The sequence below is a fragment of the Monodon monoceros genome, unplaced genomic scaffold (assembly GCF_005190385.1).
Source record: "Monodon monoceros isolate NGI ecotype Baffin Bay Population unplaced genomic scaffold, NGI_Narwhal_1 Super_Scaffold_10, whole genome shotgun sequence".
Classification (NCBI taxonomy): Eukaryota; Metazoa; Chordata; class Mammalia; order Artiodactyla; family Monodontidae; genus Monodon; species Monodon monoceros.
The window spans coordinates 14,298,976-14,313,590 of NW_021703766.1; the positions used below are offsets into that span (position 1 = coordinate 14,298,976).

The following is a 14,615-nucleotide window of genomic DNA, read 5'->3' on the forward strand; positions in this document are numbered from 1 at the left end:
AAAATCAAAATTATTGCAAAAAATCCAGGATGACACAATACCTAAGGTTTTTTTGTTTGTTTGCTGTACGCGGGCCTCTCACTGTTGTGGCCTCTCCCGTTGTGGGGCACAGGCTCCGGACGCGCAGGCTTAGCGGCCATGGCTCACAGGCCCAGCCGCTCCGTGGCATGTGGGATCTTCCCGGACCGGGGCACGAACCCGTGTCCCCTGCATCGGCAGGCGGACTCTCAACCACTGCGCCACCAGGGAAGCCCAATACCTAAGTCTTAAAGAAAAGCAGGCTCCAACCCTGTGCTTGCCCCACTCAGCCTCACTGACTGTGTTTGGTTATTTTCTGTATGTTCCTTCTTCCCAACAGATCCATTCTCTGCCCTTCTCAGCCCTGCTCTGGTCCCTGGGGGGCTCGTCCCTGAGGACTGCATCAATGGGCTTCTTTGCCTTCTGGTTTCCAGTAGGATTCAACCAACAGGAGGCACCTATTAGAAACCAGAGGGTGGGAGGAGAGAGAGGTTGGAATATTTCTTTTCCCCACTCCATCCCTTCTCATCACCTATTGGAAGGAGACTCTAGAGCTGGAGTAGTGGGGCCACCTGGGCCCCCCGCTTTGTTACAGATCTGAGGAATTCAAGGTGGGGAGCAGCAGACCTGTACTGGGTTCTTTCGGCATCCTGAGGACAGGTTGTGTGTGAAGCTTCAGGACTCAGCTTCCCCAAGGTCCACCTGCCAGTTTCAACCCTAAGCCGGCTGACCAGTGGTTTTGTCCATAGGGAGCCTGAAGAAGCTGGAAGAGCAGGCCTGCCAGTGTAGACTTCCTCCTTGCCCCTTAAATAAACTGTGCTCACTTTCATTCAGTCCTCACCACCTGTTGATTACACTTCATGCCTGTCTGATTACAGATTTGAAAAGTCAGGAGGAACATTCACCGCATAATAGAAAACATGCCCCAGGGGCCCAGAGGAGTTAGCTCCCTCCCCGGGCTCTCCAGGGAGGCCCGCAAGAGCCCGTGGGAGGGAGGCGAGGCGGTGAGTAGAGGAGGATGTGGTGGTGAAGGTAGATCTCCTCAAAAGGAGGAAACAAAGTTCCCGGGCGACAGAAATGTGAGAAAACGGGGCAAAGTGAAGTGAGGCGTGAGCATCCACGCTGGAAACGCAGTGAAGCAGAAAAAGCAGCCATGCTGTGAGGAGCGCCCAGGAGGGGATAAGGTGGCATGAGAAGCGAGACATGCTCAGCAAACAGCACAGGGAGTTGGCCTGGGAGCCCCTGAGGTGAACACCATTGCCCTGATGGCTGCTGGGGGGCTGTGAAAACTCCCTTCCCAAACATTTTAAAGCAGGAAGGAAATGAATCTAGCTGGGGATGGTTTTAGGTGTTGACCCTTTATCTTTTGCTCAGACTGTTGGCCAAGTTCAGAAGTTTCCACTTTGCCTTTAGATTCTCTCGCTTTGGATTCCACAACCCCCTCATCACCCCTGTAATCCCACAGGGGAGACAGACATGTAGAGCAACGTGCATAACTGCAGAGGTCTGTACAACCCAGAGACCATTGCAGTGGGACAGGGAGGGAGGAGACTGAACTGAGCAGCGGGGTAAGGAACGTTGCACAGACAAGGCATGTCTGAACAGAGTTTAGAAGGCTTAAAAGGAGTGTGTCAGGTGGAATGGGAGCAAAATGGAGAAAACATTCTAGAGAAAACATGACACAAGATTTTAGATAAGGTATTTATCCTTCCTGACTAAATTCCACTTGCATAAAAAACAGTGACACCCATCTAACAAATATAATTAGTGGATTATGAAACACTTTTTGAGGACAAAATGACATCCTCACACCTGAAAGGTAAATGCTACCACAACTCAGGTGAGATGTGCTCTTAAGAAAAGCACTTAGAATAGTTTATTCCGATGTTGATTCTGGTTTTGGTTACATGGAGTCTCGTTCATTCTTACATCTGACCTCTACCCCTGGCTATAATTAGTTTTTCACAGAATTAGACCAGCAGAGGCCAGGGGAGTGTATGGAAAGCAAAATAGAAGAAAATGAGACAACCCAATAGCCGGAGCGGGGAAGAAACAATTCATGGACCCCCAATGCACAACAGGCTAAATGACTGTCAGGGAGAGAATAGCAAACCTTTTCATCTCAAAATAACTCCTTGGTCACTGGCATCCAGCAGAAATCTAGACTTTAATAAGAGATGTGATTTAAGAATAAACGGGGGACTTCCCTGGTGGCACAGTGGTTAGGAATCTGCCTGCTAATGCGGGGGATACAGGTTCAATTCCTGGTCCAGGAGGATCCCACATGCCTCGAAGCAACTAAACCCATGCACCACAACTACTGAGCCTGCGCTCTACAGCCCACGAGCCACAACTACTGAAGCCCACGCGCCTAGAGCCCGTGCTCCGCAACAAGAGAAGCCACCGCAATGAGAAGCCCGTGCACTGCAAGGAAGAGTAGCCCCCGCTCACGGCAACTAGAGAAAGCCCACGTGCAGCAACGAAGACCCAACGCAGCCAAAAATAAATAAATTGATTAATTAATAAAAAAGATAAATGGGAGCATAATATTATTTTTGTATTAAATTATTTGATATGACTATTAGCCATATTTCTGCAAAAACCATCCCACACCATGCTGCTAGAATTTAGCAGCTAAGATTGACCCAACCCTTCATTATGTCACTCCCTTGCTCAAAAGTTAACTATCCCCTGCTGAGTAAAAGATAATGTTAAAATGTCCCTAACCTTATATTCAAGGATCTCCACGACTGGGCTCCATCCTGCCCTACCACTCCCAGGCATTTTTTTTTTTTTTTTTTTTTTTTTTACTATTTCTCTGTAGAAACTCTCTTCCTAGGCAAAACTAGTTTGCTCAGTGTCCCCAAAACATGCGATACCATGTGATTGTTGCTGACCTTTCATAAGGATAATATTCTTGCCTTTCTCCCCACCCCCATACCTGACTAGGCTACTAGATATGATATTTTCCTCTGTAGACCCCTAGAGGAAGTTCTCTCTTTCTCTTTTTTTTATATTAACACAAATACTTTTTTTTTTTAAGCCATGCAAATTTTTTGACATGATTTAGGAAATATCAGTAGTTCACAATGGTTTGGTATTGTGTACTGAAGATAATAGTAAAGATATCTAGACTGAGTCATATCCATTTACACTCTACCCTTTAAAGTGTACTTACAGTATTTAGATTATCTTTAAACAGATCTATACAACATAATAAAATATAAAATAGATTGCGCAATGTTTAAGAAATAGTCATTGTACTTGAGGTAGAAAAAAGCTTTAATCTGTGATGAGTGTTTACTATATACTGTAGCTTCACATATCTTGCTGAACTAGGTTTTCTGTGGGTGTGTCCATTTGATTACACTGTTTAACTATGGAGAATTTTGCACCTGTTGTGCACAAAGAAGTAAGGCCCTTTGTAAAGGTTGAACAAAGGTTCATTCATTCATTCCTTTCACAAGATTTCACTGTGCACCTTCTAGGTGCCAGGCACTGTGCTAGGTGACAGATGTACACAGATAAAAGTGTCCTGTCCTAAGGGAGCTCCCTAACATTAGTTCAGGAGACAGGGCTAAGGCTTGTAGCAGAGCTATACCCAAGGGACTCTGTGTCAATGATCCAGTGCCATAATAATGCTAAGTAGCAACCAACCACATAACTTTAGTGGATGAAACAGTAACTGTTAATTTCGGTGGCTGCCTCAGCACTTCTGCTGATTTGGGTTGAGCTCAATGAAGTGTCTGGGGGTTAGGTGCTGCTGGCTGATCTAGGATGGCCTCACCATGTTGATCTAGCTCTGTTTCATGTGTCTCTCATCCTCCAGCAGGTATGTTCTCATGGCACTGGCTTAGACACAAGAGGAAGAGCATGCTCTTGATGAGTTTTAAGCTTTTGCTTTAAAATATCCCATTGGTTAAAGCAAGCTGCATGGCTGAGACCAGAATCAGAGTTATATGGCACAGGGCATGGATACAGAGATGGAAGAATGGAGGTTGACATTGCAATCTATCACAGGCTCTGAACACACACACCAGGGGCACCTAACTCAGCCTAGGGAGATGAGGAATGGTTTCTCCAAGTAGGTTATGTTGACTTGAGTAGAATTTTGAAAGAGAAGATGGAAGTTAGCTAGGGAATAAAGAAGATGCTTTAAACAGAGCAATCCACATGAGCTATTGTAAGTACTTCCACATTTTTGCCTCATAGATGCATATACCCTTTGCCTGTTAACCTTTACCCCCTTTCCCATTTGGAATTTAGATTTGAGTTCTACATGTGCAGCAAACTTCTTATGACCATAAGGCAGTAAGTGTCAGGTTGAAGGTCTGCAGAAAGATGGCACTTAACACATCACTGAGCCACTGTTAAGAGCCCCAACTGACTATGCCCAGACTTCTTGTCATATGAGTCAGCACCAGAAACTCCTGTAAAATCCCCTGAAGAATGACCTTGTTCTTCAGTGTTCCACACTCCACCCCTTTCTTCCTTCAATCAAAACTCCCATTTGTTCAGTCAAGCTGGCTCCAGGTGCTTTGCATCATTTGCAGAAATGGTGACACTATTCATCTCCAGAATGACATTTCTAAATTTCTAGAATTTCAGGTGCCCTCGACAAGACAACACCCCTCCCCTGACCTCATCACTGTGAAGAGTAAAGATGGGCATACCTTGGACGCGCCTGGAAGGTCCTTCATACCTCCCTTTCCTCAGTATTCACAGTTTGGCCACCGTTATCTGCCTTCAGACCATCATTATCTGTTATCATTATTCCCTTTAGCCTGGTTTATGCTAGTCACACAAGAAGCCCCAGGATTCTAGATCATTCATTATCCCTTGCACTTCATCCCAAATGGTCCTGTACATTCTGTTTTCTAACCCCATTTCCTACCCTCTTCATCTCCTGAAACTCTCAGGAATTGGTTGTTGGGATCAGCAAAATTCCTCTTTTCTCAAAATCTCTGAGTTTTTCCTTCTTGCTCTAAAGGAGATCTGGGTCTCCTCTGAGGACAGTGATTCCTCTGCAGCCCTCTCAAGTGGTGGCTGTTTCTTCCCCGCACCTTGCAGTGGAATAGGTATCCTCTTTGTCCTTTTTTTTTCTCTTTGTCCTTATTGCTGCTTCCAGACCATTCTGCTTCCCTCCTTCCCAAAAGTGTCCAGCTTTGATTCTGATGTTAACCAGACTGTGCTACCCCCATTGCCATCATGTGGCCACTACCACTCTCCAACCCTGCTCCCACATAACCTCAGTATCCTTATAGATGATGCTTCCAAAACACTAATTTCTAAAATCCCTGACCGCCTCTCCTCTAAAAAGTTTGTCCTCCATTGTAGCTCAGTTATTCCCTTTGTGTCCTTGTTTCACCTCTTATCTCACTTAGATTCTGTGGCTTATTACTATAATCACTCCTTCGAGTATAACCTTGGTTCCCTTTCCCCTCTCTCTCGTTTCATTGTACTCTTCTGACAGAACACGAGCCTCAATAAAATCTAACCTTCCACCTATGCATGCACAAGTGGGCGGCTGAACATGACTGGAAGACTCACATGCCTCTGCTAACTGCTCTCACTTTATGACCACTCACCTTAAGAAGGCCTTCGGTGTCACTCATCAATTCTACTTACATTATCCTAGCACAGTCATTGACGCATTCTCACAGATGGCCATCCCATACCTTCCCCTCTCTTTTCAAACTTTTCATAACTTCTTCCCCATCCTAAGATGACAACCTTGTCTCCTAGTTCACTGAGAAAATAAAAATAAGAAGAGAAAGTCCACAAGGTTCCCACCTCCCCGCATCCATGCTCATCTACTCTGCCTTCCCTCCTATCAATAATGATGAATGGTATGTGCTCCTAACTTGGGCCAACTCCTCCACTTGTGTACACCTGATTCCATCACTCCAACCATTCTCCTCTCTCTCCTGGATCATTTCCCTCAGCAAATAAACAAGCCATTATTTCTCTCATCTTCAAAAACAACAACAACTGTCTCTTGATCTCACTTCTCTTTCCAGCTACGGTCCCATTTCTCCTCCCCTTCAGACAATGAGAATTGGCTATTTTCCCATCTCCAAAACTTTCCTCCCATCAGATTTTCATGCTTATGACTCCACAGAATGTCCTCTTGTCAAGGTTACGAATGACATCCAAATTGCTATATCTAATGGTCAATATCTATTCTTAATCTTTCTGAAGCTTTAAACACGATTACTCCTTTCTCCCTGGAACACTTTCTTCTCTTGGCACCACACACACTTTGTTTTCTGCCTATCTTGCTGGGGACTCCTTGGTTTCCTTTGTCCTCTTCTCCAACTTCTCACTCTTCATGAGTGCTTTTATCCAGCCTTGTGGCTCTCTATGTTGATGATTCTCAAATATACATTTCAAGCCCAGCCCTCTCCTTTGAATTCTATATATGTATGCGTATACATATATCTAACTACCTGATGAACATTCCCACTTGGTTGTCCAATAGGCATCTTGAACTTAACACATCCAAAACCAAATTCTTGATTTCTACACCAGAGTCTAATTCTTCCCATCTTTGAAAATGGCAACCATACACCTGAGTCAGCCTTGACTCCTCTCTTACCCTCATTTCCACATCTGATCCATCAGTGAATTATTTGACTCTACCTTTAAAATATATGTTTTAATAGATATTTTAGAATCCACTACCTCCACTGCTACTACCCTGATCCGAGACAATGGTCTCTTGCCTAGCCTCCTAGCTGACCTCCCAGCTTCTGTCCTTGACCCTCTTATGGGTTATTCCTCTCACTGTAACCCAAATGATCCCTTAGAATATGTCATTCCTAAACTTATACCCTCCAGTAGCTTCCCATTTCACCCTACGTCAGAGTCAAACTCCAACTAATAAGGTCTACTGCATTCCTACACCATTTGTCCCATCCTGCCTTTGCTTCCTTGCAACCTCCTCTCTTATGCTCTCCTTGCTAACTCACTCTGATCAGTCACACTGCTTTCCTTGTGATTCCTGGCTTAGCACCTCTGCACTTGCCTGTTCCTTTTGCCTAGAATGGTCTTTCCTCAGGTATTTTCCTCACCTCCTTTAGGTTCTCGCCAAAATGTTACTTTCCCTGACCCTTCTATTAAAAATTGGAAAACGGAGCTCCCTGGTGGTCCAGTGGTTAAGACTCCGTGCTTCCAATGAAGGGGGCCTGGGTTTCATCCACAGTCAGGGAACTAGACCCCACATACATGCCGCAACTAAGAGTCTGCATGCCACAATGAAGATCCTGTGTGCCACAACTAAAAAATGAATAAATAAATACATAAATAAAAAATAAAAATTGGAACAACCCCACCCCTGGTCACAATTTCTTCTTTCCTTATTTTTCTCCATAGCACTTATCACAATCTGACATACTACACATTTATGCATTTGCTCCCCACCCAACAGAATGCAAGCTCCACAGACACAGAGAATTTTGCCTGTTTTGTTCACTGCCGTTTTTCAGGGCCTAGAGTAGTGCCTGGAGTGTAAGAGACACCGAACAAGTATTTCTGGAATTTACTGCATGAAGGAGATTATGATGGAGAGTACAGAAACAACAGCACTTGAAAAAAATACTTAATGGCATGCCAAGTTTTCACCTTGCCTATAATGAGCTCCACTGCAGCATTTCCAGCAGAAAGGTGATAGGGATCAGATCTGTACAACGAAAGATCACTCTAGCTGTAGGCTGGAGCAAAGACTGGAGGGGTGGGATTGGAGGTGGAGGGAATAGTTGAGGGGCTGTTGGCAGAGATTCAAGCAAGGAAAACTGAGAGTCTGAGCAAAGACAGTGGCTATGGACATAAAGGGAAAGGGAGCAAATTTGACAGTTACTTAGGGGTAGAACAGACAGACCTTGGCGATCAATGTGATACATGGAATACAGCCCAACAGAAGACACCCTTTTATTCTCCCCAGATTTCATCCCCAGAAACTCCTTGACTGGCCCTCATGGATCACCTGCAGCAGTCTCCATTGATTTTTGAAAGCCTGGAGGCAGAATCCTCAGACCACATCCTGTCCTGACTCCAGGTAAGGCATCATCCAACAATGTCAAGCTCCTGAACCACCAAGAACTTACAAGTTTGGGCTCTATAAGGAACTCCTGGCTCTATTTCCCATTTTCTCACCCACTCTGACCTGTTAAGGAGACTTAAGCAAGCAAGAACCAACAAGAAACTTAAAACCATGTTTACCTTTTACCTCCTACTGACCTACCTTAATTCAGCTTATTCTCCCAGTGTTGACTGAAATAGATACTTCTAATACAGAGATAAGGGCTATCCTATTGCCAGGGGATCCCCACCCAGGTGTCCTCCCTCAGGGCCCAGCTCAAGGAAGCAAGTTCTACTGAAGGCAGTTGTCCATTTGATAATAGGATTTACAGCAACCAAGATTCCCTTCCTGGCATACTTCTTCAGAAGGTCTTGGCTCCCTAGGATGCTAAGGTCCAACTAACTGCTACAGTCTACAGATGCTTAGCCAAAACAGAAATCTCCAGTCCTCCAGAATTCATTCTTTAAACCCAGCCGCTTAGCCAGTACCCTGGTTGGGACTGACACCAGGCTTTGGTAAGCCACACAGGGCTGGTGAACAATGGAGGGAGTGTAACGTCACTCAAGTTTCAGGCCTTAACATCCACACTGCAGGCTGACGCATACTGAGTGAAATGAGGAGTGCTGGAGCCCCTACACGAAAAGAAACGCAAGGAAAGCTGGACTGTGCTTTTAGTGTCACTGTGGACAGTAAAGACAGGTAGCCAAGTACAGCAGTTGAGAAACTCCAATCCTAGTACACAAGGAGTGATGGTCTGGGTGAAGGTAGCAGGAATGTGTAGTGTAACCAGCATAGAAATCCTTCTTGATCTCTTGAGAAAATCAGACTCTGGTTCAGGGGCTGACCAAGGATTTCTTCACCATTCAGATGGGTCCCCAGACTGTAAAGATCCAAGAGCAACTGATGGAGCTCAGAGCTCTGCTGTATAGTGGTCCCTGGGAGAAAGCTCTCTCCACAAAATCACAGTTTGAGAAGCACCTGAAGTGCGTGCAGACTTTTGTAAGGATTCTTAACTTGGGACCCCTTGAAATTGGATGATTTGCAAATGTGCGTTTTTCTAGAGAGAAGGTCTTTATCGTTCATCAGATTCTCTGAGACTCAAAAAGTAAAGGGACTGGAGGAGCCGGGCGTCCCGGGCGAGGGGCAGGCAGCTGTACCGGCCCCGGCAGCCGCGAGCGGCGCAGCCCGGTCCCGGCCGGGGGTCGCCAGCGAGCCGCCGCCGGCTTCATTCATTCCCGCGGCTCCGCCTCCTTTCCCGGGCTCAGGCGGCACGTCCCAGAGGATGGCATTCCCTGTGGATATGCTGGATAATTGCAGTCATGAGGAAATGGAAAATTCTTCTGAAGATTACATGTCAGATCTCAGGTGTGGGGACCCTGAAAATCCTGAATGTTCTTCTCTTCTCAATATTACGATTCCTATTAGCCTGTCAAATGTAGGCTTTGTACCTCTCTATGGTGGAGATCAGACCCAGAAAGTTCTTGCTCTTTCTGCACCCGAGGACTCACTCAGCCGCGGCACTTTACCTTGCTGGTCAGTGGTGGGCTATAGATGATACTGTGAAAACATCTGTCCCTTCTAGAGAGAGACTTAAGCAGGTGAGAACTCTTGGGGAGAAAGGGGTTCTGTACTGAATCGAATTATTTACAGAAAGCAGGAATTGGAGAGAAATGAGATCCCATTCCCGGGTCATAGCAGTACTGATTATGCTAAGATTCTGTGGAAGAAAGGAGAGGCCACTGGGTTTTATCCAGTTAAGCCTACAGGAAGCATATGTGCGTTTCTTACCCAAAGCTACCAACTGCCAGTTGTTGATACAATGTTCATAAGAAAGAAATATAGAGGCAAAGACTTTGGGCTTCATATGCTGGAGGACTTCGTTGATTCCTTCACAGAAGATGCACTTGGCTTGTGGTATCCACTGACCTCTCTTATGTACACAGCTTGCAACCAGTACTTTGAAAAATATCCAGGAGACCATGAACTGCTTTGAGAAGTTGAAGGTGTTGGACACTGGTACCAGAGAATACCAATCACCAGAGCATTACAAAGAGAAACATGTAAAATGACTGCAGTTTCTCAAAATGAAGCTAAAAGACCTGTGTCTGGAGAATATGGTCTTGCATCTGTTCCAGACTATGAAGCAGGAGCTGAAGACATTCTGTCTAGTGAGATGCAGCTAACTATTGATTCTCTAAAAGATGCCTTTGCGAGCACTTCTGAAGGTCACGATAAAACACCTGTTTCCACTCGTACTCGAAGTAGTCATCTAAAGCAGCCAAAGATTGGAAAACGGTTTCAGGATTCTGAATTTAGTAGTTCTCGAGGGGAAGATGAAAAGGCTCCCCAGACTTCACCTACAGCTTCAGTGAACAAATTGGAGTCTACTGCACGAATATCAGAGAGCTCAGAAAAATTCTTGGAAGAAGAACCCGAACAGACTGTGATTGAATCTGAAGATGAAAGTAGTGATAAAAATGTTCGACCAGCACCAGAAACCCAGCCAGGCCTGGAAAAGCAAGAAGGTGAAAAGGAATCTCAATTAGAGCCTATGAATGATGAGATAATGGATGATACTCTTAAGACTTCACTTATAACAGAAGAGGAGGACTCCACTAGTGAAGTTTTAGGTGAAGAATTAAAATTGCAGTTTTGGGGCTTCCCTGGTGGTGCAGTGGTTGAGAGTCCGCCTGCCGATGCAGGGGACACGGGTTCGTGCCCCGGTCCGGGAAGATCCCACATGCCGCGGAGAGGCTGGGCCCGTGAGCCATGGCCGCTGAGCCTGCGCGTCCGGAGCCTGTGCCCCGCAATGGGAGAGGCCACAACAGTGAGAGGCCCGTGTACTGCAAAAAAATATATAATAATAATAAAAATAAAAAATAAAATATAATAAAATTGCAGTCTTTTAATGCCAGTGAAGACTCTACGAATCTTGTTCCACTGGTGGTAGAATCTTCAAAATCTCCTGAGGCTGTTGCACAGGATAAGACTTCACATGTAACTGACTCAGAAATGTTGCTAGATGAAGGCCCATCTGATGACAAGGGGCACACTGAAGAGAGGCTGCCTCTAGTTTCAAGAAAGAAAGCACATTTTGGGAGTTCAGACAATGTGGCTACTATCCCAAATGAAGAATGGTTTTCCAAACTCCGTGATAACTGAATTTTCTGAAGAATCGATTCCTGAAAATGTATCACCCAACACTACTGCCTCATTGGAAGACCAGGGTGAGGAGGGGGTAGCCGAGCCTCAGGAAACATCTCCAGCTCTTCCTCAGAGCTCTTTAATAGAGGTTGAACTTGAAGATGTGCCATTTGCACAGAATGCAGGACAGAAGAGCCAGTCAGAGGAGCAGTCTGAAGCATATTCTGAGCAACTGGATCAGTTGACACAATCAACAGAGAAGACTGTGGATAGCAGCTCAGAGGAGATAGAAGTGGAAGTGCCTGTGGTCGACAGGCAGAATTTAAGAAGAAAGGCCAAAGGGCACAAAGGACCTGCGAAGAAGAAAGCCAAGCTGACCTGAATGAGGAAGAAATGCAGATAACATAATTGTTGTTTTTAAAATATGGCAGTGAATAAATAGCGTGGGGCACAGGACAAAAACTCCAAATTTTCAATTTGAACTTATTTATGATGCTGCTTTTCCCTCCCCTGTAGGACCTAGGATACACCGTTCTTTTTAATTTTTCAGGCTATTTTGTGTAAATACAATTTTTTTCATTTTTATTAACCATGTTTCGATTTTGGGAAACCATATCATACTATATTTTCTTTAGCAGTTGGGGATATCTGACCAGTAATATTTCAGAAAATATAAATTAAAAAATGTGAAAGTAGTAGGGTTTCCATCAATTGTAAGGATCACAGAAATCTTTTATACTAAGGGTTTTAATAGTAATCTCGGTGAAGGTTCTAGAAGTTTTATCTTAAATTTCAAAACTAATCACCATTTTTTAAAATGTAGGCATGCTTAAACAAAAATGTCAGTAAATTAGGATAAATGCAACTTCAACTAAATGAGAGCACAAATTTGGAAATTTATGGTCAAAGGTTTATGAAGGTGGTATTTGGGCCTCTTAGTTCTTAGTTGTAGGTGCAATCTCTTCCTTTGACTTCAATGTCTGTGGAAAGGCACAAACAAAATCTGTTTCCGGTTCACTCTTGATAACATCTGATATTAACAGTACTGCTAGGGATTTAACTCTGGCCTGTAGGCACTCGTATAATTATTTAAAATTTCCATTTGAATCTGGGGACTGTACTTTTGTCCTCACCCAGTTAACATGTATACTTTAGAAGTGTGAGAACCCTTCCTAAGGCTTCTCCTTAATCCTGCCACTGCCTTTATTCTAAAATCTTCGTTATATTCCCTTCACTTTCATCCACTTCCCTAACTCATGGAGTGATTCCTGTCAAAAGATCTTTTTGCCTGCCTGTCAGCTTATGCCCTTGGCTTCCATTTTTGGTAGGTTTGGAACTGCGCCCCACAATCTTAGACCTAGAGGGCAGGAATAAGCTGCCCTAGGAGCCATAGCTACAAGAGCTTAAATCAGATTGGAGCCTTCATTTGTCCCTTTTGGCTTGCTCACTCTTGATTTGTTCTGTGCGGACAGGTTACAATCTAGCCTGTGTGTACATTGTGGTTGCCTTTGCCTGCGCAACACAAAGGCCTTTGCCTGGGTAAACTAAAGACAAAAAACATCCTCAATTGTTTATTTTCATAAAATAATTTATTTAAAAATGAACAAAATGGTTATTCTTAGAATCCAAAGAGAATCTTAAAACAATCCTACTCTTTGGAAGTATTATGTGTACTCAAATTTTCATGTAAGTTTGGGAATGCTTTGAGGCCATTTAGATTGTTTTTGTTTTGTTTTGTTTTTTTGTGGTACGCAGACCTCTCACTGTTATGGCCTCTGCATCAGTACCCACGTCCCCTGCATCAGTAGGCGGACTCTCAACCACTGCACCACCAGGGAAGCCCTAGATTGTTTTTAAAACCGCTTGGTCCTTACATGAAAAAAAATGTGTTATGACTTTGTGTCATTATTTGAGGTGCTAAGGATTGATGTTGAAGGTTTATTCAGTCTACAGTCAGGTGATACTAAATTTTATTTTGGGATGTTGGCATTTTAGGAAGATTTAAAGTTGAGGTAAAAATCTTTAGCAGACAGGGCTTCCCTGGTGGCGCAGTGGTTGGGGGTCTGCCTGCGGATGCAGGGGACGTGGGTTCGTGCCCCGGTCCGGGAGGATCCCGTATGCCGCGGAGCGGCTGGGCCCGTGGGCCATGGCCGCTGGGCCTGCGCGTCCGGAGCCTGTGCTCCGCGGCGGGAGAGGCCGCAGCGGTGAGGGGCCCGCGTACCGCCAAAAAAAAAAAAAGGTGTAGTTTAAGACTGAGCTCACTGACAACTCCTGATGTGTGAATATAGTTGCTGAGGTTTACAAAAAAGAAATGTGTAGTTATTCATATATGACCACTATGGACTCGCAGTATAAATTTATACTTGTTAAACTTGTTTGCTTTAAACAGTAGGTGCATTTTAAGCAGTTTCAAAACTTTCTGTTCAGCACACAATTTTTGTCCATATTATCTCTGACAGAAAATGTTATTTTGGACTCTCAACCACTGCGCCACCAGGGAAGCCCCCTGAAACAGATTTTAATGTAAATAAAGAATTTATACTAACGTTACTCATCTGTGTAACAGTATTTTAGAAATTTCTGCCTTGTATGTCCACTAGTAGCCATACTGTGTTTGAAGCGTTAACCTAGTCTTTCATGGGTGTGATTAGTTACAAATGTTTATGCTTCTGTTTGCATACTTAGTATCAAGCTTTATTTGTACAAGATAGTTTAACTTGCTTATTTTTGGTTGTGAAAAATAAGCAAACCTCAGTTCTGTATCCAGTGCTTACCTTCAGTCCATTTTTTTTTCTTTCACCCTCCAAAACTTGTCATTCACACATTCCCCATTTCTATTAGCAGCAAAATCATTTGTTAAAATCTAATTGTAAGGAAGGTTCTGCTTCTGTTATCCTGAAGTAATTGTATCATACTGGATAGTAATTCCCAAGGAACTAGCCTTTCTTTCCCTTAGTGTCTGTGTGTTCTAAAACTTCTAAATCTACAATTTAGAAAAGATGTTACATTATTCAGAATAGCGAGACTTATTCAAGTACTTACAATTGTTTTCTTGGTAGTTTCTAATTTTTAAAAAAATTTTTAACAGTAGTAATTAAACCTATATTTTGTGATTGTTTCCTGGTCTGTGCTTTGAAATTCCTTCCCTTTTCCCTAATATCATTGGTGAAGATGTGTTTAGATATTGAATTTGTTTAGACACTGATTTTGTTTAAGGCACAATTAATCACATTGGTTGTATTTTCAAGACAGACTTAAAAAAATAAACAGAATTGAAAGCAAAAACAAAAACAAAAAAAAGAAAAGGACTGGATCTGTACAACCTTAACTGCACTTTCCAAAATGGTAGCATTAGCCACATTTCAAGTGTCCA

General features: G+C 43.8%; 2 protein-coding genes across 2 annotated transcripts in view; one reads left to right on the forward strand and one right to left on the reverse strand.

Moving 5' to 3' along the window:
• Positions 1 to 14,615, reverse strand: part of ZNF19 (zinc finger protein 19) — a 113,772-nt gene that overhangs the window by 51,220 nt on the left and 47,937 nt on the right. The window lies entirely within an intron of this gene.
• LOC114884793 (soluble lamin-associated protein of 75 kDa-like) lies at positions 8,635 to 13,329 on the forward strand. Its single transcript, XM_029204013.1, is given in 6 exon segments — positions 8,635 to 9,607; positions 9,609 to 9,727; positions 9,730 to 10,747; position 10,782; positions 11,000 to 11,232; positions 11,234 to 13,329. Coding segments are annotated over 6 exon segments (2,226 nt in total). The 5' UTR covers positions 8,635 to 9,143; the 3' UTR covers positions 11,625 to 13,329.